The sequence below is a fragment of the Lynx canadensis genome, chromosome B3, assembly GCF_007474595.2.
Source record: "Lynx canadensis isolate LIC74 chromosome B3, mLynCan4.pri.v2, whole genome shotgun sequence".
In the NCBI taxonomy this organism is placed as follows: Eukaryota; Metazoa; Chordata; class Mammalia; order Carnivora; family Felidae; genus Lynx; species Lynx canadensis.
The window spans coordinates 38,758,516-38,781,017 of NC_044308.2; the positions used below are offsets into that span (position 1 = coordinate 38,758,516).

The 22,502-nt window shown below is 51.8% G+C and overlaps 1 protein-coding gene across 2 annotated transcripts in view; it reads left to right on the plus strand.

The window, feature by feature from the left end:
• Positions 1-5,328: 5,328 nt before the first annotated feature.
• The window catches only part of MEGF11 (multiple EGF like domains 11), a 286,338-nt gene continuing 269,164 nt past the window's right edge, over positions 5,329-22,502 (plus strand). For both annotated transcript variants that reach the window (XM_032593616.1, XM_030317888.1), the window contains exon 1: positions 5,329-5,431. In XM_032593616.1, the coding sequence (XP_032449507.1) occupies positions 5,407-5,431 (25 nt within the window). In that variant the 5' untranslated portion in view covers positions 5,329-5,406. The remainder of the gene's footprint in view (positions 5,432-22,502) is intronic.

Below are 22,502 nucleotides of genomic sequence, written 5' to 3' on the forward strand. Positions count from 1 at the left end.
TGGAAAGAAGAAACAAACATTTATTAACTGCTTTCCTTTGTATTGTATATTTCACCTTTTTTCATTCTCCCTCGTATTTTGTGAGATAGATAGTGATTAATACAGTTGTTAAGAAAGGCAACTCGGCCGGGGGGGCACCTGGGTGGCTCAGTCAGTTAAGCATTTGACTTCAGCTCAGGTCATGATCTCATGGTTTGTGAATTCAAGCCTTGTGTCGGCTCTGTGCTGACAGCTCAGAGCCTGGAGCCTTCTTCGAATTCTGTGACTCCCTCTCTCTCTATCCCTCCCCTGCTCATGCACTCTCTCTCTCTCTCTCTCTTTCTCTCTCTCAAAAATAAACATTAAAAAAAAATTTTTTTTTTTTTTTAGAAAGAAAGGCACTGGGCTCAGAGAGGTTGAGTAACTCACCCCAGGTCACACAGCTGGTGGATGGCAGAGCTAGGATTAAAACGGAGATGGGATTTCCCTCAAAGCTGGTGTTGTTCCTGGTTTAAATCCTGGTGCAACCATCACTAGCTCTGTGACCTTGGGCACAGAATGCCAGTTTCCCCATAGTAGGAAGGGTGATAATCATGTCTGTCCTAGCTGCTTTATAAACTGCCCATCAGTTAGTATTTTGTTATTGGCACGAGGGACGTTCACCTTTGGGCTTCATTTCTCGTGCGCCCTTTGTGTGAGTGGGTGGAAGCTCACCCAGGGAACTGGCTCAGCAGGGCCACGACCACTCAGTGACAGGCAGGGTCCCCCGGTGATGGAGACAGAGAACGCACCCATAACTAGACGCATGTCAGGTGGTCCCTGCTTTTTCTCGAGGATGATCCCCCACTATGTGCAGCCTCCTGGCCCGCTCCCTGCCCCCCATCCTCCTTTCTGGAAGCCACCTGCGGTGACCTGTACGCCTTCAGAGAATGATGCCAGCTCCCTTACCGCAGAGGCAGAGGAGGGATTCCTATAGCATCACCACCCTTTGGGGCTTAGGATAGAAGCCACTGCAGGCAGTGCAGGTGCTGGCCGCCCCTCCTCCACAGACTCAGGCTCTGGGCCACATCACAGCCCCCAAGGGCAGCTCTCCATCGGTCCCCCTCCCCGCCTCCCAGAGGGTCTGTGCGTGAGATTCCTTCTCTTCCCCATAACATCTCCAGTGGTGGAGGAGCCTGAGAATTCCGGGGGGCCTGTCAGGGAGTGCGCTCAGCCTGGGTCTGGGTGTTCATCTCACTCTTTTCCATGTTCCCCTCTGGCTGGGCAGAACCGAGGAAGGGTCGAGAGGGCTAAGGGGGTCCTGACATCGGGACAGGGTTTGGGCAGGAAATGGCCAGATGCGCTGAGCGGAAATGGCAGAGAGAAGGGCAGGAGTGGCGGCCGCTGAGGGCCGTTTGGCGTTCGTCTAGCCCTCCGGATCTCTGATGCCTGGCTGGCCAGCACTTTGAGCCCTGCCTCTTTAATTCCTGGGCCTCTACCGAGGGCGCCGCTGCCTGGCTCTGCTTCCACTGAGCTGCTCCACCTGGTGCCTGCCGGCCGGCCGACTGGGCATCCAACCCATTGCCCCTGGCCTTTGCTTCCTGGGAGGCACCCCTTCCTCTTCTGGCCTCTCTGCTGCCTGACCCCTCCCCTACCAGCACCCCCTATTCAGGGTGGCTTCCCCTGGTCTCCGGAGTCTGCCCTGAGTTGGCAGTGAGTCCCAAGGCTTGGCTGCCTCGCCCGAGGGGGCTTGTTTGGGTCCAGATCGTCCTCTGAAACTTATCTTCCGGCTCTCATCGGCACGGCCACAGTTTGGGATACGAGCCCAGAAAGGAGATAATTACATCCAAACACAGAGGTGTTGAAATTGTGGAAAGAAAAAAGCAAAAGTGCCATTTACTTTATGCAAACGGTGCTTTGAAAGGAACGTTGGCGATCAGGTTGGACGTGAGGGAGAACTTTTCAGATTAGCCTGTATTCCTGGTGGATCTTCTCTGTAGAGCTCCAGGCAGCGGGGGCTGGCAGGGGCGGGGCAGTGCGGTGCCCCAGGGGGGTGCAGCGGAGGCAGTGTGTGTGTGTGTGTGTGTGTGTGTGTGTCTAAATCAGCTGCCGCCACCAAATCTGTTAATGTCTTTGCCTAGCAATGGCCAAAGGCCTTTTGGAAGGTTCACCAAACACTCTTATACCAAATGAGTATTTATGGAGCATGTCCTGTGTGTCAGGCATTGCGTTAGGTGCGGGATGTAGAGGTGAGCAAAACAGGGCTCACGGTGCAGTGGGAGAGGCAGGTGTAAATCATGGTGATAAACTGGTGTCTCTACTTGGAAGGAAAGGAACGTCGCTCTAGGAAAGTGTAGAGCAAAGGAGCTTGGGCTGGGGGTGGTCTCTTGGGGAAAGGACACCTGAGCTTGGACTGGAGGATGTGTAGGAGTTCACCAGGCAAGAGGGATGGGGAAGAGGTGGGGTAGGTGAGCAGTGTAGACAGAGATCCAGAGTGGGTGGGAAGGTGGTGCTTTGGGAGAAGTAAAAGAAAGTCAGTGTGGCAGAGTGGGGGGAAGGACAGGGTGCAAGAGGGTTTGGGGGAAGTGTGTGGGAGGACAGGTAAGAAGAGGAGAACAAGGGTAGAGTCAGCCTGGAATCCCAAGCAGGTGGGGGTTCGGGGGGATTGACATGGCGGTGGGCCTGAGGTGGGAGGGGTGGAGGAGACGGAGGGATGGGGTCCAGCCGTGGGTGTGTGGGCTAGCTATAAAACTCTTCCTTTCAGTTTGAAATGCAAAGGGGGCATCTCCAGTGTGGTAGGGGTGGGGAGGAAGGACACAGATCCTTTTGTTTGTTTTCAGCTTTGTTGAGGTGTGACTGATAAGCCACATGTTTGAACTGTACAATTCGATGCGTGTTGACCTATGTATACACCCGGAAAGCCATCACCATACTCAAGATAGTGAGCATATACATTATCCCCAAAAGTTTCTTTTGTAATCCATCCATCCCCCCAGCCCCATGTCCAGGCGACTACTGATCTGCCTTTTGCCATCACAAGATTAGCATGTATGTTCTAGAAGCTTATATAAATGGAAGCACACGTTATGATAATGTACTCTCGTTTGTCTCTCTTCTTCCGGGAAGCACAATTATTTTGAAACTTACCTGTATTGGACACGTAGTCTCTTCCTTGGACTTTGCTGCTCACTTTTTTTTTTATCTTGGGTAAATCTCTTAAGCCCTTGCCTCCCATAGCGAGGTCTGTGGACCCAGCCGCCTCTGTATCACCCAAGGGGGTTGTGAGTGATGCAGACCTCAAGCCCCGTGGCAGCCCTGGGACTCAGGACCTGCATTTTTTACCAGATCTTTAGGACATTTGTTCGCACGTTAGGGTTTGAGGAGCACTGTCTTAAGCTCTCTGGACCTCGGTTTGTTTCTTCCCGTGTTTGTGGACTGCAGGTGCAGGGAGTTGAGTTAATTACACTCAGTAGTTCATGGTCAACATCAGCCTTTCCTTTCATGGCATCCATTGTGTACTTTCTCCGTCCCCTATCCTCACTTTTGTTACCCACCCCCCCCACAGTCACCCCCTCTAATGTGTTTGGAATGTGTTCTAAAATATGCATGCACCATGGTAAAATACGTATTATCGATCTCTGCGGGCACGTGCTTTAAATTTACACACATTTAGTTGTGCTACAAATCTTCAGTTCCCAGCTTTTTTCACTCAACACCTTGGTTCGGGGCCCACCCTATCGCTACAGGTATAGTTAGCCCATGGTTTCTTACTGATGCCGAGTTCTCTCTAGCGTGTTTCAACGTTTATTCATTTTTTGGGGGACAGACAGAGACAGAGCATGAACGGGGGAGGGGCAGAGAGAGAGGGAGACACAGAATCGGAAACAGGCTCCAGGCTCCGAGCCATCAGCCCAGAGCCTGACACGGGGCTCGAACTCACGGACCTCGAGATCGTGACCTGGCTGAAGTCGGACGCTTAACCGACTGCGCCACCCAGGCGCCCCCTCTCTAGCGTGTTTCTATGACCTGCTTCTCCTCCATTCTCCCAGGGAAGGGCGAGGGACACCTGAGGACGCCTCCAGCTCCCCACTCCTATACATAGCTTCATCCTTGTGGGCTGCACCTGAACCTCCATCTTTCCAAAGGAAGTGTCTTTGGCTCAATGACCCAAGTTGTCTGCAGCTCTGACTCCAGTCGCTTATTTTGCCAGTGGATAGACCTCAGCAAGTTTCAGGCCCCCAAGCTGTCAGGCAGAAGATCCGAATAGTTGTGTTTTCCTTTGAGTGAAGTTTCCGGCTCTGACACCGTGGATGGTCTGAAATCCTTTGATAGTCAGAGTCCCTGAGACCTTCTCTTTCCCCTGAGTGCACAAAGTGCCTTAACTTCTGATTTTTTTTTTTTTTTCCCTGTGAATAATACACCAGCTGCTCCAGGGAGCTGAGTGTTGCATCAGTTTGCTGCACTGTTTAAAATCCCGATTCTGCAAACTCCTCAGAAGGAAGCGACAGTTCCTACTCCTGTGTAATCATTTATGGATCAGGTAATGATTTCCCTCTTGGCTTAATGACAGTTCTATTCTCGGGAGAGGCGGTCAGCTTGTCAAATATTGCTGATGTTCCCTGGTAGATCAAGCACCGTGGCTCTGTCTGCCATTCCTTCTTACCCTTAGCACCTACAATGGGTGAGAAAAGTCACTTCTTTCAAAGGAATCTCAGGACCAGTGAGAGGGTCGGGGTATGAGGAATGGAAGACTTGATTTGCCTTTGTCTGAGGGCATTGGAAGATGTGCCTGCTTCCCTCCCTGTTCCCTCCCCTCCCACCCACCCGGTGCTGGGTGTCTTTAGAGGCAGAAGAGGAGGCTGGGAGGGGTTTTTCAGTGGCTGAGGGGGCCACACCGTGACTTTTCACTGGAATCCAGCAACTCTTATGACTCTACCACGTGCCAGGCACTGTGCTGATTTCGTGGGGCTCAGGCTAATAGGTTTGGCTGGTTGCCCCGGAGGACGTTCCTCTAGGAAGACTTTAGTGGGACTCCATCTTGTTCTGGAGCAAACTGGTCAGCGGTGGAAGAACCCAAAGGACGTGAGAGGTCAGTTCGTCTGGACCGTCATGAGAGCGAGCTGTGCGCTCAATTACCTGGGCTGATGAGCAGGGGGCGGAGACAGCGACCCTCTGCCAGCAATGCTCCTAAATAAAAATTCAGTTAAGAAAAATCAGTCTATGCCGGCGGGGGGGGGGGGGGGGCGGGAGTTGCCAAGGGTGGTCTGGGGACCTGTGCTAGACTGTGACCAAGTTGTCACGGATGAGATTAGGAAAATGAAAACAATGTGGTGAGTTCTTCATGAAGCTAAACTTATTGACTATTAAGGACTCTACTTTGGGATTGTCATCCAGTGTCCCTGGTGTTCATGAAATTGAGATGATAGTAGAAATTACAGAAAATAGAAGATGACTGCGAAGTCCTTGTGTGGCTGTAAGTTTTCCAGTCTCTGCCAGGCTTTCTCGCGCGCGCGTGTGTGGGGGGTGTGTGTGTGTACGTGTGTGTGCGTGCGCGCGCACACGTGCACACAACTGTGCATAAATTTGACTTGTTTGTGAAATCCCAAAGCCTGAACACCACCAGCGCAGCTCTGGGATCGGACGTACCTTGATTCTTAGCTTCTCCTCCAAATGATTATCTTAACACGTCATATCCAATTTGTGCCTAAGTAATGTTGCTTCGTTTCTAATAATAACAGTGTTTGTTAAGATCAAAATCTTACCTTTGGAGAAGGAGCACGCTCCACAAATTAGGTTAATTTAGCAATCATTAACATTTTAATGAATATATGCTGTTAAAACTTGCATAAGTAAAAATGCAAACGAGCAGCAGCCCGAGGTGCTGATGAGTGGTCAGCTGAAGGTAACTGAGTCACGTGGCTCTTCCGCTGTGGGTGTGGGGTCCCTATAGCCAGACCCCACAGCACAGGGGCTGGGTCCAGGGAGCCCCTAAGGTGCCCCTTTCCTCTACCGTATTTAAATGGGGATCATAATTAAATTGTGGTCGTAGAGGAAGACAACTTAACTAGAGCCCCCTCATGCTACACGCTCCAGAAGTTAATTTTCCAAATAAACTGAGTGTGGCTTTGATGCCCAGGGAGGATCAATAGAATGGAAATTGCTTGCAGTTTCCCCTAAAGTGTTACAATGGATTACTGCTCTCACATTTCCCCTCCATGCTCCTTTTGTGCCTGCCAGAGAGAGCCTGGTATTCATTCTAGACTCATGCTATTTGAGGAAATAGGAAATTAAAAAAAAAAAAAAATAAATGAATAAAAAAGGAAACCACGAGCCACGCTGAGGAGGCTCAGGAGGATGAGACCGTGTCCTCCTGCCTATGAGGTGAGTGAGGGCTCCCTTGTCCCTGTGAAGGAGAAAAGCATCTGTATCCCACTCTGTGAGGCACAGGGGTGGGGTTCAGGTGCTCTGAGAAGGGACGTGGAGGGCCTGCCTCCCATCAGGTCACCTTCTCAAGGAGGCCACACAGGAAGGTGAGCCAAGTGTCGGGTCCCAACTGAGGGTGCCGCTGCCTGGAACCTCACTGCCTGCTGATCCCCTCTGGAATCTTGGGGAATGTTCTAGCTCCTTCACATCCTCTCAGAACAGTCAGGTCAGGGAAGGGTCCTGGCTCATGCTGACTTGCTGGCTCCTTTGGGGCTCAGATTGTGGAAGATGTCTGCCCCACAGATGATCTGGGGTTTTAATCTGAAATTTTCAGCTGTGGGGCTAACTTCACAAATCGAGTCTCATGTCTTTTTTTGCTCCTGTGGGGAGACGCCAGTGAGCTTGGACGGTTGGCAGGAAGAAGGAACTCTCAGGAGTGAGGTTCCTGGGTCATAGGCCCCCCCCCCCCCCCCCCCCCCCAGTGAGGGCTTGGAAACCTTTCCCCGATCTGGTGATGGCAGATAGCGTGCGCCTGGGAGAGTCGAAGGCTGCAGTGCGATCAGGCAGACCTTTATTGGGCACGTTTGTGTGAAAGACAGTGTTAGACACTGTGCACTGGGGGGGACAGGGGCAGGGGGTGGGGCAGAAATGAAGACTCAATTCTTGCCCTCCAGGAGTTTACAAATTAGACAAATACCCTCATGGCTTTTTTTTTTTTTTTTTGATGTTTTATTTATATTTGAGAAAGAGAGAATGCAAGCAGGGGAGGGGCAGAGAGAGAGAGAGAGAGAGAGAGAGAGAGAGTCACACACACACAGAATACGAAGCAGGCTCCAGGCTCTGAGCTGTCAGCACAGAGCCCGATGCTGGGCTTGAACTCACAAACCGCGAGATCATGACCTGAGCCGAAGTCAAATGCTTAACCGACTGAGCCACCCAGGAGCCCATACTCTTACGGCTTGAATGTTTGGCAAAGTAACATGAATTCAGGAATCTGAAACCAGATTGAGTATAATCTCCTTATTTTACATTTGGGGAAACGGAGGCAGGGAGGCAGTTTTTCCCTGTTGCACACACCATTCTGCGCTCTAGCATGCTGTTTCTCTCAGCTGGAACAGGTGCAGGGATATGGTAGGAGGACAGGTCAGAATGGGGGAGCCTGAGCGTGCTGTGGGCTCCCCTCCTCCACTGTGTGACCGAGATTCCAGAACCAGCAACCTCCTACAGCGGGTGCTGACAGTGCCTTCCCGGGGCTGACAGATTGACCATGTTTTGAGATATGTGGAGAGCGAAAGTTCTAGAAAATTAATTACTGGCAGTAGACACTGGCTACCCAAAGGCTGTAGAAATTTATGGGGTTTTTGTTTCCTTTTTGTCATGGAATAAGTTATCAGCATGTGTGTTGATTGATTTCTTGCTAAATTCCTGTCTTCAAAAAAACAAATAAATAAATAAAACCAGAGAACACAACGCAACATTCTCACAGTTTGGAGTCCCTTAAAGCATTTTAATGAACTCCCTTCCCGAGTCGCTCTTTCTTCTTGGTGTTGAGTCCCCACCCCCTCCCCAAAGCTCCCATCTGGTTCTGACTCCCAGACCTACAAAGGGATGGTCCTTCTGGAGGGCCAGGACCCAGCTGACATTGGCAAAGTGCCTCGGGCTGAACAAGCGAAGGAAGCACTGGCTCTCAGGGTCTGTAAGTGCAGGGTTTGCACCCGAGAGCCAGTGCCCCCTTAAATTGGATGCCTTAGGTATCTCGCTTCCTCACTCAGGTCCCAGCCTTGCTTTCCTGGCTGCTGTCCACTCCTTCCCATCTGAGGGAGAAGCAAAGGCAGCACCTGAGAATGGGCGGTGACCTAAATGGACCAGGGTGGACCTCACCCCAAAGAGAGATTAATGGGAAGCATGTTATTTTCCTGTGGAGGTCTCTGTGTCCTCCATGGAGGAGGAGGATGGGACCGGATGGCTGCTCTGTGCTCCCTCCTCTGGCCTGTGTCTGAGGCACATCCTGTCCTCAGAGAAAAGCCCCTCAAAAAGGCCATTGAGTTGGGGACCAGGGCAGACAGGGTGCCCCGTGTTGCTTTTTGGAACTCACGATATTTACAAGCCATCAGTGGAGGTGAAATTGAAAAAAACAAAAACACAGCTGTTACTAATTTAAAATGTGACATTCCCCTCATCGCAAGCGCCCTGGAACCGGAGGATGGGAATTATTGACTATGTGACACAAGGGGAGAGGGATTACTGTGCATATTAAGAGAAGAGAAGAGTGATGGCGGAGTACATGATGTAAAAGGGGACAGTCGCCACAAAATTAAATACAAAAAAATTCAGTGGAAAATAATTATGGTCTCTACATTATGGGCTTGACACATGCTAAGTTTTCTACTTTTAAAAGCCTCTTGTAATTTCTGGATAACTCGTTCAGCTGTCTGGTTCCCACTGCCCCACCCCACCCCTGCCAGGCTTCTGTGCTTGTCAGAGAAGCTATTTTTCTTGGCTTTTAACCCCTTGGGGGGATTTCCCCAGCCCTATCTAAGAATAATTTCTGGGAAGATGAGGACCCCAAAATGATCCCTGGGGTTTTGAGCTCCCGTGAATCATGTTGGTAGAAATCTCCCAAATCTTGAAATGTTCTCTGGCTCTTTCTCTTCTACCCCTTCTCAAGGTTTGACATCCTTGAACAGTGGCCAGATCAAATGGGGAGGGGAAGGGGGCTTGCTGAGGGATGGTCTGTGATCATTGTCATTGTTTGAAGCTCAATGTCTGTAACCTCTCAGGTGCCAGGGGATTGTTAACTTGACTGCGTCTTTCTCAGATTCTGGCGGGAGACTGAACTGTCCAGGGCCAGGCAGACAGGAAACCCCTACCCCATCATTACTTGTGGTGAATCCCCATTCAACACCACCCATGATCCTCCCCTAGAGCAAAAGACTGGAAGAAGTGGGCTGACCCTGTGGCAGGAAGGAATCAGGGACACTGGAGGAAGCACTTTGTAGAAACCAAGGTTAGCTTCTCGAACTTTCTGCGGTGACGGCAATGCTCTGTATCTGCGCTGTGCAATACGGAAGCCACTGCTCACGTGTGGCCACCGAGCACTTGAAACGTGGCTGGTGTTGTGGACGACCTGAGCTCTAAATTTAATTGGATTGTGGTTAACTTCGGTTTAAATAGCCACATGTGGCTACCGGATTGGACGGTGCAGCTCTAGATAATTCGGGTTTGAAAGAGGATGGCCTAGAGAAGAGAGGGGAGGCTGGCCAAGGAGGCCCCTGTCAGGGGTTGAGGGCTTTGACTCCTTTTGGGATGAGCTGTGTGGTTCCAGCAGACCCAGGGTGAGGCTCTCCTCCCTGTGGCTCTATTTCAAGAAGGGCCTGACGGAATTCTCGTTGTCCAGAGTGCAGCATCAGGACTGAGGCCACCACTCTTCCTTCCCCCCTGGAACCATGCACAGTCACATCACTTACTGGGGTCAGGCTGAACGGATCCTCCCCCTCCTCTTACGGAAGAGGCCAGGATGGGGAAGGGCTCTGTAGCAGGTTTGGGTAAAGACCCAGATTTCTGGATCTCCAGCCCGGAGTTTTCCTTACATAGCCTGCCTCAATTCCCTGGGGCCAGTTTCCTCCTGATTAAATCCTGGGCACATGCTTTATTCCCCTCTTAGAAGGGCTGAGATGGGGCAGTTCCCCGAGGTCCATAATAGAGTGATCCTACCCCTCTCCCTTCAGCCCCTTTCTAAGCTCTGGCCTCGTCTGACCTTTGGGGAGCCTTTTTGGGGGATTGCCTATTGCGTCTGAAGGTGGCAGTGGAATAGGATTTGCCGGTGACTTTTGGATTTGGGCCAGGTAATGTGAATGTGGCAGATTCCTTGGGTTCCCCATCCCTGTGGAATAATGGACACCAAGCCGGAAGGAGGTGCCAAGAATAGACCACGAGGCCCTGAGTGGGAGACTTGGCACCAAACGCCCAGGGAGAGGACCCTGTCTCAGGGAGAGGGTGCACATGCGTACATGTGTCTTAAGCCTCGGGGAGGGCAGGTCAGCCCCTCGGAGGACTGTTCTGGAGGAGAGGCCCCTGGCAAATCAAAGGGAATACGGACTTCATTTGCTGGGATGGGCTGTTGGTTTGTGGCAAATTCTGCAGGGAGAGGTGGCTGGGGTCTTCCGTCTGTAGCATGAGGGCTCCCGTGGGTCTCAGAGGGAAGGCGGGTCTTGGCGCCCCTGAACAAGTCCCAGGGCCTGGGGTTGTCCCTCTAGACCTCACTGGTCTCTGCTCTGTGAGGTGGGGAGGGGAGGGGTCAGTCATTCCGCCTCAGATCTGTAGATCCTATTTTATTCTGTTAGCTGGTGTTGGCTCCTTGTGTCCCCTGCTAGACTAACTCCAGGCCTAGCCACGTCCCTGGCCTCTCAAGAAGATGGAATAGATATTTGTGGGCTAAGTAATTATCTTCTATAATGAAGGACTTCTGTAAAAAGAAAGGTCTTTGGTGGAAAGTTGGGTCTCCCAGTCTCTTGATTGGGTTGGGGTTGGATGTAGCCCAGGGCTCAGCATTTTCTTTTTCTTTCTTTCTTTTTTTTTTTTTCAATTTTTTAAATATTTATTTTTGAGAGAGAGTGTGAGAGGGGGAGGGGCAGAGAGAGAGGGAGGGAGACACAGAATCCAAAGCAGGCTCCAGGCTCCAAGCTGTCAGCCCAGAGCCCCACGTGGGGCTTGAACTCCCCAACTGCAAGATGATGATCCGAGCCGAAGTCGGAGGCTTAACGGACTGAGCCCCCCAGACGCCCCAGGGCTTGGCATTTTCAATAGGAGGTGCCCTGTTGCCTGAGGAGGTAATAAAAACTGTAGGAAAAATGTCCCAGGCCACAGAACAACCTGGAGGTGGATGCCCCAACCTCTGGAAGGTGCCGCAGACAGGACCTTCTCATCCGCGTTGAGCTGATGTTACGGTCTCTGGCAGGAACAGGTTCTCTGAGCCCCAATGGCGCCTTGAATGTGTTTCTCCCAGTGTGACCCAAATAAAAAGAGGTGTGTCCAGTGGTTAGGCAGGGACAGAAATGAAATACTGAGTGGTCAGGTGGGCAGAATCTTATTAGGCAGTAGAAGACCTGAGTTCTGGAGCCAGCCCTGCCATAAACTGGTGTGAGCTAGGCCACGTCCTGGTCCTCCCCGAGCCTCTGTTTCCTCAATGGTAAGATGAGGTATGTTGGGCAGGGTTCCAATAGGGTTCCAACAGGAAGCAGGTGCACACTCAAGAGGGGTGATTTGAGAACACGACTGCTGACAAAGCTGTGGTCAGAGCAGAGGAAAGGCACAAGGGGTGTGCAGTGCCCTGGGCTGACTGGCACCGGCCTGTTTCCAGCCCTGGACCCAAAGGGGCAAGGAAGGGAGAGTGGAGGGAGAGACAGGGTGTGTGTGTGAGGGGACAGGATCACCCGCCAGGAGCTGCGACCTTTAGAACCCAGGCAGCCTGAGGCGGCCCTGCAGGGACCGGCCAGTCCAATGATCACCCAGTCTCATTCTCTTCCCTCCCATCTGCTGCTGGGGCTCCCCATTGGCTGAAGGCTGGCAGAGGCGGAGGACAAGGTTCCCCATGGATGCCATCCATGCAGGTCTGCCCCCTAGGCCCCAGAGCAGGCTGGAGAGTGATGGGCCAGCGGGGCGGTGGTGGGCGGGGACGGTGTAGAATGGGCAACATCCAGTCCGGCCCACGCGGGATGGACTATTCCAGCCCTGGGATAGACTGTGAGAGGGGGGCAGGCCCAGGGGCAGGCACGCGTTGATTCCTGCTGATATCCTGGGTCTCCGCTCTCGCAAGGCAGGGCCTCCCCTGCTTGCTCAGAGGAAGGTGGCAGTCATCCTCCCGTGGAGCAAATTTCCAACCGAACCTGGTCCTGGAGGAGGCGGAGGACCATCTCCCTCCCAGCGCCGGCCAGCGCCGCCATCCGTCACTCTGCCAACCGCGTGAAGTAATGATAGATTAGTGCACATTAGGCCTCCCATCCTGCAGGCCTAAAAGCCGGGGCTTTACCAATCAGTGAGGGGGGAAGCAGTGCGAGGTGAGTGGGGCTCCGCGCAGGGAGCTGGAGGCGCCGGGAATTAATAAGCACTTGGAGATGGCAGGGATATTGAACTCATTCCTTAAATCAATCCTTAACCAAGAAGGATGAGGGAATGAGATTTGGGACAATTAGTGGGTAATGACGACCTTGTGAAAGGAGCTATTGACAAAGGGTGTAAAGGGGGGGGAGCAGGTGGGTGGCGGTAGGGGGATTGGAAGAAAGTGCCAATGGCAGTGAGTCCACAGGTCGTGACCCTCCTGGAGGGGAGGGCGGTTGGGTGGGGGTGCGGGTGCTCCCCGTGTGGCCTTCTTACTGGGTTAGAAAGAGAGACCTCGACAAGGTGGCCTTCTCCTCCTCCCACCTCTCCATCACCTTCTCCAGAGACCCCCAACATGCAGAGCCCTTGACGGTGGAGGGTTAGGGTCCCTGCATTCGGGACAGACCCCAGCCTCGTTTCGGGTGACAGAGCCGCAGTCCTCTCTGTCCTCAGAATCTCGGGAGACTTTGTGGCAAGGGGCTTTCTCACCACCTTCCATGAGCTCTGGTGGTCCGGGAGCAGGACCAGGGTCCCCGAAGCGAGGGCCTTGTCCCTCCCACATTGGTGGGAGCCCAATCCTCCTTCCAGCCCTGGCTTTTCTGCTCCTCTCCTCTTTTTGGCCTCCTCTCACTGACCGGATATCTGTGCAGCCTGGCCTGAGGGGTCCGGCAGAAACACTGGCTGTCGTCCTTCCCCACTGAGCCTCTGCACTGTGGTCCCCCGGACTCTAACAGCAGCCACAGCCGCACCAGAGGCTTTGAAGGAGGAACACTTCTGCTTTGAAGGAGTCTTCCTTCAGTCGCTTCCTCAGAAAGCAGAGCCTGAGACCAGAATTCAGAACACACGATTTATCCTTAGGAGGGCTCTTCAGAAAGAAACCTGAGAGGGAGGAAGGGGAGCAGAGTAGGGAAGGGGGAGGAGCTAAGTCAGGACGTGGCCTCAGGTAAAGCCTAGCTGTGGCCCGTCCCCCTGGGGATGGTTCTGGAGTCTGAACCAGAACTCAGAGTGATCCCCTGGTGGGAGTGGGCCAGCCTTTTGTACTGATCAGTCATTGACTAAGAGGTATCAGGAAGGGGAACTCTTAGGCTCCTGGACAGGCAGGTGGCTCCAGTCAGCTGGGGACAGTTTTGGGGGTGGTGGGGGGTGGGATGGGGAGAGATGAGCTACAGCAGCCCACCCTCACAGCAGTGGGCAAGGGCACCAGAATGTTCGCTGTCAGGGCTTTTTAGAGCCCCTGTGGCCACCTCCTCTCAGTCTATGAGGGATGATTATAATTTGGATCCCTTCTATTTGTACGGCACCTCGAAAGATAGTGGACACTTGTACAAAATCATCTCCTTTTATCCTTGCAACTTAATTCACTTTGCAAGAAAGTTTTCATCTCCATTCTGCAGACAGGAAGCTGAAGCCCAGGGAGGCCAGATGAATGCCAACAGACCGAGTGGGCAGGGAGGCTGGGACCCGAACCACTGGGGTCACTGTGTTGATTCAGGTCAGATGGTCTACCCCATTAGAGACACTGCTCTCTTAGCGGGAGGAAGAAATGACCCTCGGTAGAGCGTGTTATTAGTGAGTTGCATATACTTCCTCCACTTACTCACTGCCCTCTTAGCTAGCTAGTCTCCTCTGCAAAACTTGGGCATCTGAGAACTTTCCTCTCTGGGCAGGACCCCTGCGGGTTGAGAGGCATCAGGAAGGAAGCGTCATCTTGGCGCCGTGGCCGTCCCCAGGTCTTCCTCCGTCTGCCCCGTCTCTCCCTATTGCCCACCCTGGCTCTTGACTCAAGCCTCATCCCCACTATTATTATTATTATTGTGATGCTAGGGGAGAGGCCTCTGCATCTTTAATGCAGACGTTCAGATAGAAAGATAACCAAAAGGAGCCACACTTAATTTAAAATGACACGTTAGGTTTCCTTCTGGATTTTTTTGGGGGAAGACCGTCTCTTAGTAAATTACATCTGACAACCTAAAATAAATTGTGCACGAGATTTATGCTTTCTGTGGGCTTGCGAAGCCTAGCTCCCGAGAGAGCAGGGTGAAGGGAGCCTCTAGAAGGACCGGCTAATTGCAAAACTTATCTGTGTGTGACTTGCCCGGATGGGCCAGATGCTGCCTGTCCGGCTGCTGCCCTGCCTGCGGGCGGGAAGGTAGGGGACAGCACTGCCGGAGTCTCACCCAACGACCTGGCATCAGGATGGAGATGTTCTGGTCTGGGATCCCTTCTTTTCAAACATTAACCATAAAAAATAAAATGAAACAAACGGGGCAGGGAAGCTTTAGATAAGGAACCAAGGACGTGGCATCTTTGAAAGTTTTCCCAACGGAGATGTCAGTGTTAGCTGAGACCTCCAGAATTTACTTTAGCTATTACTATGGATGAATAATTATGGGCAAGCCAGCAAGTACTGTGGGTTCACGGCAGGTTAATTGGGAATAATGGGTTTCATTCCAATGAAATGATATTTGAGGGGGGTGGGGGGAGAGAGAGAGAGACAGACGGGCTTTGCTCGCCCTCATTGATTGCTGGGATGTCCTTTCCTCGCGCATTTGGCTCTGCTGGTTCTGGCCTCTAGAGTTGAGACATCTGGGCCTGGGTCTTTGTTGGGCAGAGGGTGGAGGGGGGTGTGGGATGGAGGCTGAAGCCAGCGAGATCGGGTGGCTTGTTTATATCGCTTCCCCTTCCTGAAAGTGGGATGGGCGACCTGGCATTTGATCATTCGGCACATGTGTGTCCAGTGCCTGGGATGAGCAAGATCTCGTGGGCCTGGGCATCTCCCCGCGAGTCTGCACAGTGGTGAGCGGGAGAGACACAGAGTGAGGGAGGCAGGCATTGACAAGATCACTCTAGTCAGATGAATATACGATGCCAGCCACAAATGCCAGCTACATAGGTGATTTTAAATTTGCTTGCAAGCTCATTAAAAAAGATAGAAAGAGGGGCACCTGGGTGGCTCGGTCGGTTAAGCGTCCGACTCTTGGTTTCGGCTCAGGTCGTGATCTCACAGCTTTGTGGGATCGAGCCCCGCATCGGACTCTGTGCTGGCGGTGGGGAGCCTGCTTGGGATTCCCTCTCTCCCTTTCTCCCTCTGCCCCTCCCTCACTTGAGCGGTCTCTGTCTCTCGGAAAATAAACACATGGATAAAGATTTTTAAATAATTTAAAAAAAGATAAAGAGAACAAGCAACATTAATAATATATCTTATTTAACCCAGTATATCCAAAATATTGCCATTTCAACAAGGAATCAATATAGACATTACTAAGGAGGTATTTTATACTTACGGTGCGTCTGGATTCATATTAGTCACATTTCAAATGCTCAATAGCACATCTGGCCAGTGGCTACTGTATTGGACAGCGTAGGGTGGATCATCACTAATCTTGCACACGCGCACACACACACGCACACAGTGTGGTGAGGGCTGCAGAGGAGAGGCTCACAGAGCGTCGAGCAGGGTCAGGGGCTAGAAGGGTCAGAGCCGCGGTCCGGAGGATGGTCAGCAGTTACCAAGGCCAGGGGTTTGAGGGAAAAGCATGCCCGGCGGTGAGAAGTACAAGTGCAAAGGCCATGGGGGCTGGGGGGTTGGAGGAACCGAGAAGGCCAAGTGGCCAGAACGGGGGAGCTATAGGGGAGGAGCAGTGGAGGTGACTACTGGCCGGTGGGGAGCTTGCACGGCCTTTGGGGGCAGCCTGAAGATTTGGGTCTTATTATCAGAAGGGAGCTGGGGAGGAGGCGTCCTCGGGAGCCATGGGATCAGGGCCGCTTTCTGAAGACGGTTCTGGCTGCTGGGAGGAGCGTGGCTCAGGGGGAACGCAGGGGGCCCCTCAGGCAGCATTGCAGCATTTCACCTCCTGAGGGGGTGCTCCCTCTAGAGGGCTAGAGGCTGCATCTCCTGGAAGCCAGGGCCTGGTGGCTGCCCGCCCCACGCCCCCCACCACCCCCAGAAACCAGGCTGAGAGGCACCAATACAAGAAAAACTTGCCTGTGTTTAGAGTAGGTCAGTGCAATTTGCCCTGCCTGATGTTAGGGCTCCAGGGGGGGTATTTCAGCTCCTCTTCCTTGCCGTGCAACCTTGGACAGATCTCTCCGCCTCCAAAGGCTTTCTTCTGCTGTAAAAACAAAGTGGGGGTGGGTGGTATGTAGGCCAGAGGTCTAAAACCTCTGGATAGGGTTCCCCTCTGGGTTGTCTTGGGCACCACCTCCTTTGTTCTGGTTGGCCCTGGACTTGGAAGGTTTCCTTTTCTGATCCCAGGAGTGGGAGTGGTGGTCCAGCACCCTGGAGCTGTTTGCCCCTGTCGAGAGGCCCAGCTCTGCTGTGACTCTGACCACTGAAGCCGTGTGGCCATGACAGGCAGGGCCAGGACTGGGAGGCAGAGTCCATGTGAAGAGAGATGATGCCCCTTGGTGTTCTGTGCTGGCGGCAGCCACAGTGGCCACGACCAAGTTCATTGTGTTCGGGGGAGGGAGGATGGGATGCATGGCAGGGAACCAGAAAGCCACATGCCATGTTCTCCACCCTGCAGCTGTAGGAGTCTACACCGTCTTTCGCTTACACATTCACTCAGCAGGTATCTATCCAGGGTTGCTCTGTGCCAGGCAGCATGCCAGGTGCTGGAGATGCTGGGGTGAGTGAGGACAGGATCAGGGAGAGCATCTTGGAGGAGATGATTTGAGCGATGAGCAGGAGGCAGACAGGGGAAAATCTGGGGAAAGAGCTTTCCAGGCAGAAAGGACGGTCCGTGCAAAGGCCCTGAGGTGGGAAGGAGTCTGCCTTGCTGGAGGAACGGATAGAAGGTGCCTCAGGATGGAGAAAGAGAACAGGAGGGGGTGGTGTGAGATGACCCCAGACAAACCAGGGGGCAGAGGAGGGCAAGGGAGAACCAAATTCTGTTTTGTTCGTGTTGAGTTTGAGAAGCCTGTTAGCCATCCGAGGGAAGGTGGTTATGGATCTGGAACTCTGGCCAGGGCCCCACTGCCATAAATGTGGTGTTGTTACCGTACTGACAGTGTGTATAGCCTGCGATGGACCCGTTCGCCCAGGAGTGGATACCTGTTGATGTGGAAGGACGTCATGGCATTCTCTCGCTCTGCCAGGCAGGACCACCGCCGGCACCCGCAGCAGCTTTCCCAAGGGCACCGTCCTGGGCCCCAGCCACGCCTCTTCCCCAGTCGCAGGAGTCTGTGGCCATTCCTGTGCAGAGCTGAGTCTGGGCAAGGTGTCTCTGGCCTGGCAGGACGTGGAGGGTGGAGGAAGAGAGGCCACTCCTTTGGTCTTCGGAGTCCTTCCCTGCACCCTGTCATTACTGCAGCATCCACAGGGGAGCTGGCAGCTTTCGTTTCTGGCTTTCCCCACAAGTCGCCTTCTGCTCGGCCTGGAAGATAGGGGACACGGAGAGAGGCAAGAGGAAGGGAAATAGAAAAGCAGAGACTGAGAGAAGGGCAGGAGGAAGCCCCGGCAGGACTGCTGAGAGACCAGGAAGGGCCCAGGGACACCTGGAGAGATCCGGGGAGGGCAGAGGTCAGAGGACACGGAAGGGGAGGGGAAGGACAAAGAGAGAGGGTTTAAAAAAATGTTCCTTTCTCTCTCTGGTGCTGGTGTTGGTGACTAGCTCCCTTTTCCTACCTGCCAAGTAAACGCCATCCCTAATCTCATAAGTAAAGCCGTGTGAAGCTTTTAGACGAGGTCAGCTACCCTGTCGATACCCACCACACGCCAGGAACTTGACCTACTCTCTGAACTTCACGTTACCTTCAGACCAGCGGATCAGAAGGTCGATAGAATCTGCTGAAGAGCACGGGGATTTAGGGTGGCGGGGGTGGGATTCAAACCTGCCCCTGCCAGACGCTAAGTCGGGCCCCTGTGCCATCCCGCTCCACTTTTGGTTCATTTCTCTCAGCAGCTGAGCCCAAGTTCTAGAAAAAGTAGGGCTTTAGTAAATATCGTTTCCGAAGTGCTGTGAGGGTGTTACCCTAGTTTGGGAAGGTGAATCCACCCGCGCTCAGAGAAGGTGGCTGCTCTCCTGAGTCTCCCAGCCACTTGGAGCCCGAGCTCTGGCAGGAAAGCTGGCTTGCGCTTGTGCCGTACCTCCTGCCCCAGACCTTCTCCCCGGTGGGCACAGCTGTTGGCAGCTGCAGTTACCTGCCTGGGATTGGCAAACAGATGGCCCCGGGTTTCTGGGACAGCGCCAGTGCCAAATGTTCTCTCCGGTTGTCAGACAAATGCACTGCTTTTTAGTTCAGAAATTATGGAGCACCCTGTGCATGGCTGTAAATCCTGTCAGCTCTTGTAGGCTCTGTCCCAGAGAGGTGTGGTCCCTAGAAAGGCAGGATGGTAATTTTTAAAGGCTGGTTGAGGCCCACGTTTGGGGTTTGAATGGACTCTGGAAGGGCCATCTCTAGAAGTTGCCCACTGTCCCAAACTCCACAAAGCCCATAAGAGACATGTCAGACGTGGTGAGAAAGATCCAGTGGGTCAGGAATTATTGTCCCCATCTTATGAGTGTGGAAAATAAGGCTCAGAGAAAAGGTGTACTTGCCCGGGGCCCTTGGCAAGTTGGAGGTGAAGCTAGAACTTGAACCCAGGTCCCCTAACTCTTGGTTAAGTGGTCTCTCTACTACCCCATCCTCCAGGAGAAAGACCTTTCAGGTAGATGCAGCAGGACTGCTGTGTACGGCCAACCAGGTTGTACACTGCATAATTTCATTCACATTGGCAATGATGTGAAAGGTGCCTGCAGAGTTGTGTGGTGCAATGACTCTGGGTCTAGGGCAATCTGGCCCTTCTCTGTCCATTGGACTTCTACCTTCAGTCCTTCCTGGTACTACGATAGAAGATCTAGGAAGTTTGTCCACTCCCAGCCTCCAGAAGTAGGTGTGATGGGTCCAGCTTGATGTTTCTAGTTTTGTTCAGGCCACACTGGGTCCCCCGGGTATATGGTCCTTTCTCCCCACCCTGCTCCCGGGTGTATGGTTCTTTCTCATCTGCTCACTCAGCACCATTTGCTTAGGGGTGGGACTTGAGGGAGGTGAGTTTGGGGGCTCCGGTTGGAGGTGAGTCCAGTTGAAGGCCATATTTAGGGCTGCTTTCTCTTTAGTCTCTTCCGTCTCCCCCACTTGCATCCCTGGAATGAAACATGTGACACGAGCTCTTCTCTCCTCTCTCTCTCTCTGTCTCTCTCCCTCTTTCTTTCTTTTTTTTAATTTACATCCAAGTTAGTTAGCATATAGTACAATAATGATTTCAGGAGTAGATTCCATTGATTCATCCCCTACGTGTAACACCCAGTGCTCATCCCAACAAGTGCCCTCCTTAATGCCCCTTACCCATTTAGCCCATCCTCCCACCCACAACCCCTCCAGCAGCCCTCAGTTTGTTCTTTGTATTTAAGAGTCTCTTATGTTTTGTCCCCCTTCTTGTTTTTATATTATTTTTGCTTCCCTTCCCTTATGTTCACCTGTTCTGTATCTTAAATTCCACATATGAGTGAAGTCATACGATATTTGTCTTTCTCTGACTTATTTCGCTTAGCATAGTACTCTCTAGTTCCATCCACGTTGTTGCAAATGGCAAGATTTCATTCTTTTTGATTGCTGAGTAATACTCCATTGTGTATACATACATATACATATACCACATCTTTATCCATCGATGGGCATTTGGGCTCTTTCCATACTTTGACTATTGTCGATAGTGCTGCTATAAACTTTGGGGTGCATGTGCCCCTTCAAAACAGCACACCTGTGTCCCTTGGATAGATACCTAGTAGTGCAATTGCTGGGTCATAGGGTAGTTTTATTTTTAACTTTTTGAGGAACCTCCATACTGTTTTCCAAACTGGCTGCACCAGTTTGCATTCCCAACAGCAGTGCAAAAGAGATCCTCTTTCTCCACATCCTCACCAATATCTGTTGTTTTCTGAGTTGTTAATTTTAGCCATTCTGACAGATGTGAGGTGGTATCTCACTGTGGTTTTGGTTTGTATTTCCCTGATGATGAGTGACGTTGAGCATTTTTTCATGTGTCAGTTGGCCATCTGGATGTCTTCTTTGGAGAAGTGTCTGTTCATGTCTTTTGCCCATTTTTTCACTGGATGATTTGTTTTTTGGGTGTTGAGTTTGATAAGTTCTTCGTGGATTTTGGATACTAACCCTTTATCTGATATGTCATTTACAAATATCTTCTCCCATTCTGTCAGTTGCCTTTTAATTTTGCTGATTGTTTCCTTCACTGTGCAGAAGATTTTTATCTTGATGAGGTCCCAATAGTTGATTTTTGCTTTTGTTTCCCTTGCTTCTGGAGACATGTTGAGTAAGATGTTGCTGCGGCTGAGGTCAAAGAGGTTTTTGCCTGCTTTCTCCTCGAGGATTTTGATGGCTTCCTATCTTACGTTTAGGTCTTTCATCCATTTTGAGTTTATTTTTGTGCATGGTGTAAGAAAGTGGTCCAGTTTCATTCTTCTGCGTGTTCCTGTCCAGTTTTCCCAGCACCACTTGCTGAAGAGACTGTCTTTATTCCATTGGCTATTCTTTCCAGCTTTGTTGAAGATTAGTTGCCCATACGTTTGTGTGTCCATTTCTGGGTTCTCTATTCTGTTCCACTGGTCTGAGTGTCTGTTTTTGTGCCAGTACCATACTGTCTTGATGATTACAGCTTTGTAGTATAGCTTGAAGTCTGGAATTGTTTTTTTTTTTTTTTTTCAACGTTTATTTATTTTTGGGACAGAGAGAGACAGAGCATGAACGGGCGAGGGGCAGAGAGAGAGGGAGACACAGAATCAGAAACAGGCTCCAGGCTCTGAGCCATCAGCCCAGAGCCTGACGCGGGGCTCGAACTCACGGAACGCGAGATCGTGACCTGGCTGAAGTCGGACGCTTAACCGACTGCGCCACCCAGGCGCCCCTGAAGTCTGGAATTGTGATGCCTCCTGCTTCGGTTTTCTTTTTCAAGATTGCTTTGGCTATTCAGGGTCTTTTCTGGTTCTGTGCAAATTTTAGGTTTGTTTTTTCTAGCTCTGTGAAGAATGCTGGTGTTACTTTGATAGGGATTGCGTTGAACATGTAGATTGCTTTGGGTCGTGTCGACATTTTCACAATGTTTGTTCTTCCAATCCAGGGGCATGGAATCTTTTTCCATTTTTTTGTTATCTTCTTCAGTTTCTTTCATAAGCTTTGTATAGTTTTCAGTGTATAGATTTTTTACTTCTTTGGTTAGGTTTATTCCCAGGTATTTTATGGGTTTTGGTGGCATGAGCTCTTCTTAAATATGACGCATCTGTTCCTCCTGTGCCGGGGTGGGGGAAAGAATTTATAGGTGAGAAACCAGCAAACTGATCTTCACTCTGCTCCAGTGGTCAGGCTGTCGCTGATTGATGCCCCGAGTACTGCACTGCCTGGACGGCTTCTTTTTATGGGCTCCGCCCGCCTTCCCATAACTCAGGAGGGAGGCTGTAAATCCTCAGGGGCGGCAAAGCAATCCTCTATTAGGACAGCCACCTGGAATTCCTGGCAAGTCCCTCTAGCCAGCAACACATCTCACTGTCAGAGCAGTTGTGAGCAGAGGGGACGTGCCCAGGACAGGGAGCCAGGAGATCCGGCCAGCTCAGAAGCTCCAGGCTGGCGGGGGCCGGTCAAAATCACCTGGTGCAAGTGTTCAACCTGTGCATTCCCTCTGCTGATGGGGAGCTCACTGTTTACCAGCACATCCGTCTTCGGAGAGCCCCTCCACTTCAGCCCCTCCACCAGCACTTTAGAAAAGAGAAGAGCTTTTTCTTCTCTTAAGCTGGAATCCTTCTTCCTGTTATTTCCATCTTATTTCTTTTAATGTTTTTATTAAATATTTTTTCATGTTAATTTATTTTGAGAGACAGAGAATGAGAGGGCGACGGGCAGAGAGAGAAGGAGAGAGAGAATCCCAAGCAGGCTCAGCACTGTCGATGCAGAGCCGGATGCGGGGCTTGAATTCACAACCCATCAGATCATGATCTGAGCCGAGATCAAGAGTCAGACCCCTATCTGCCTGAGCC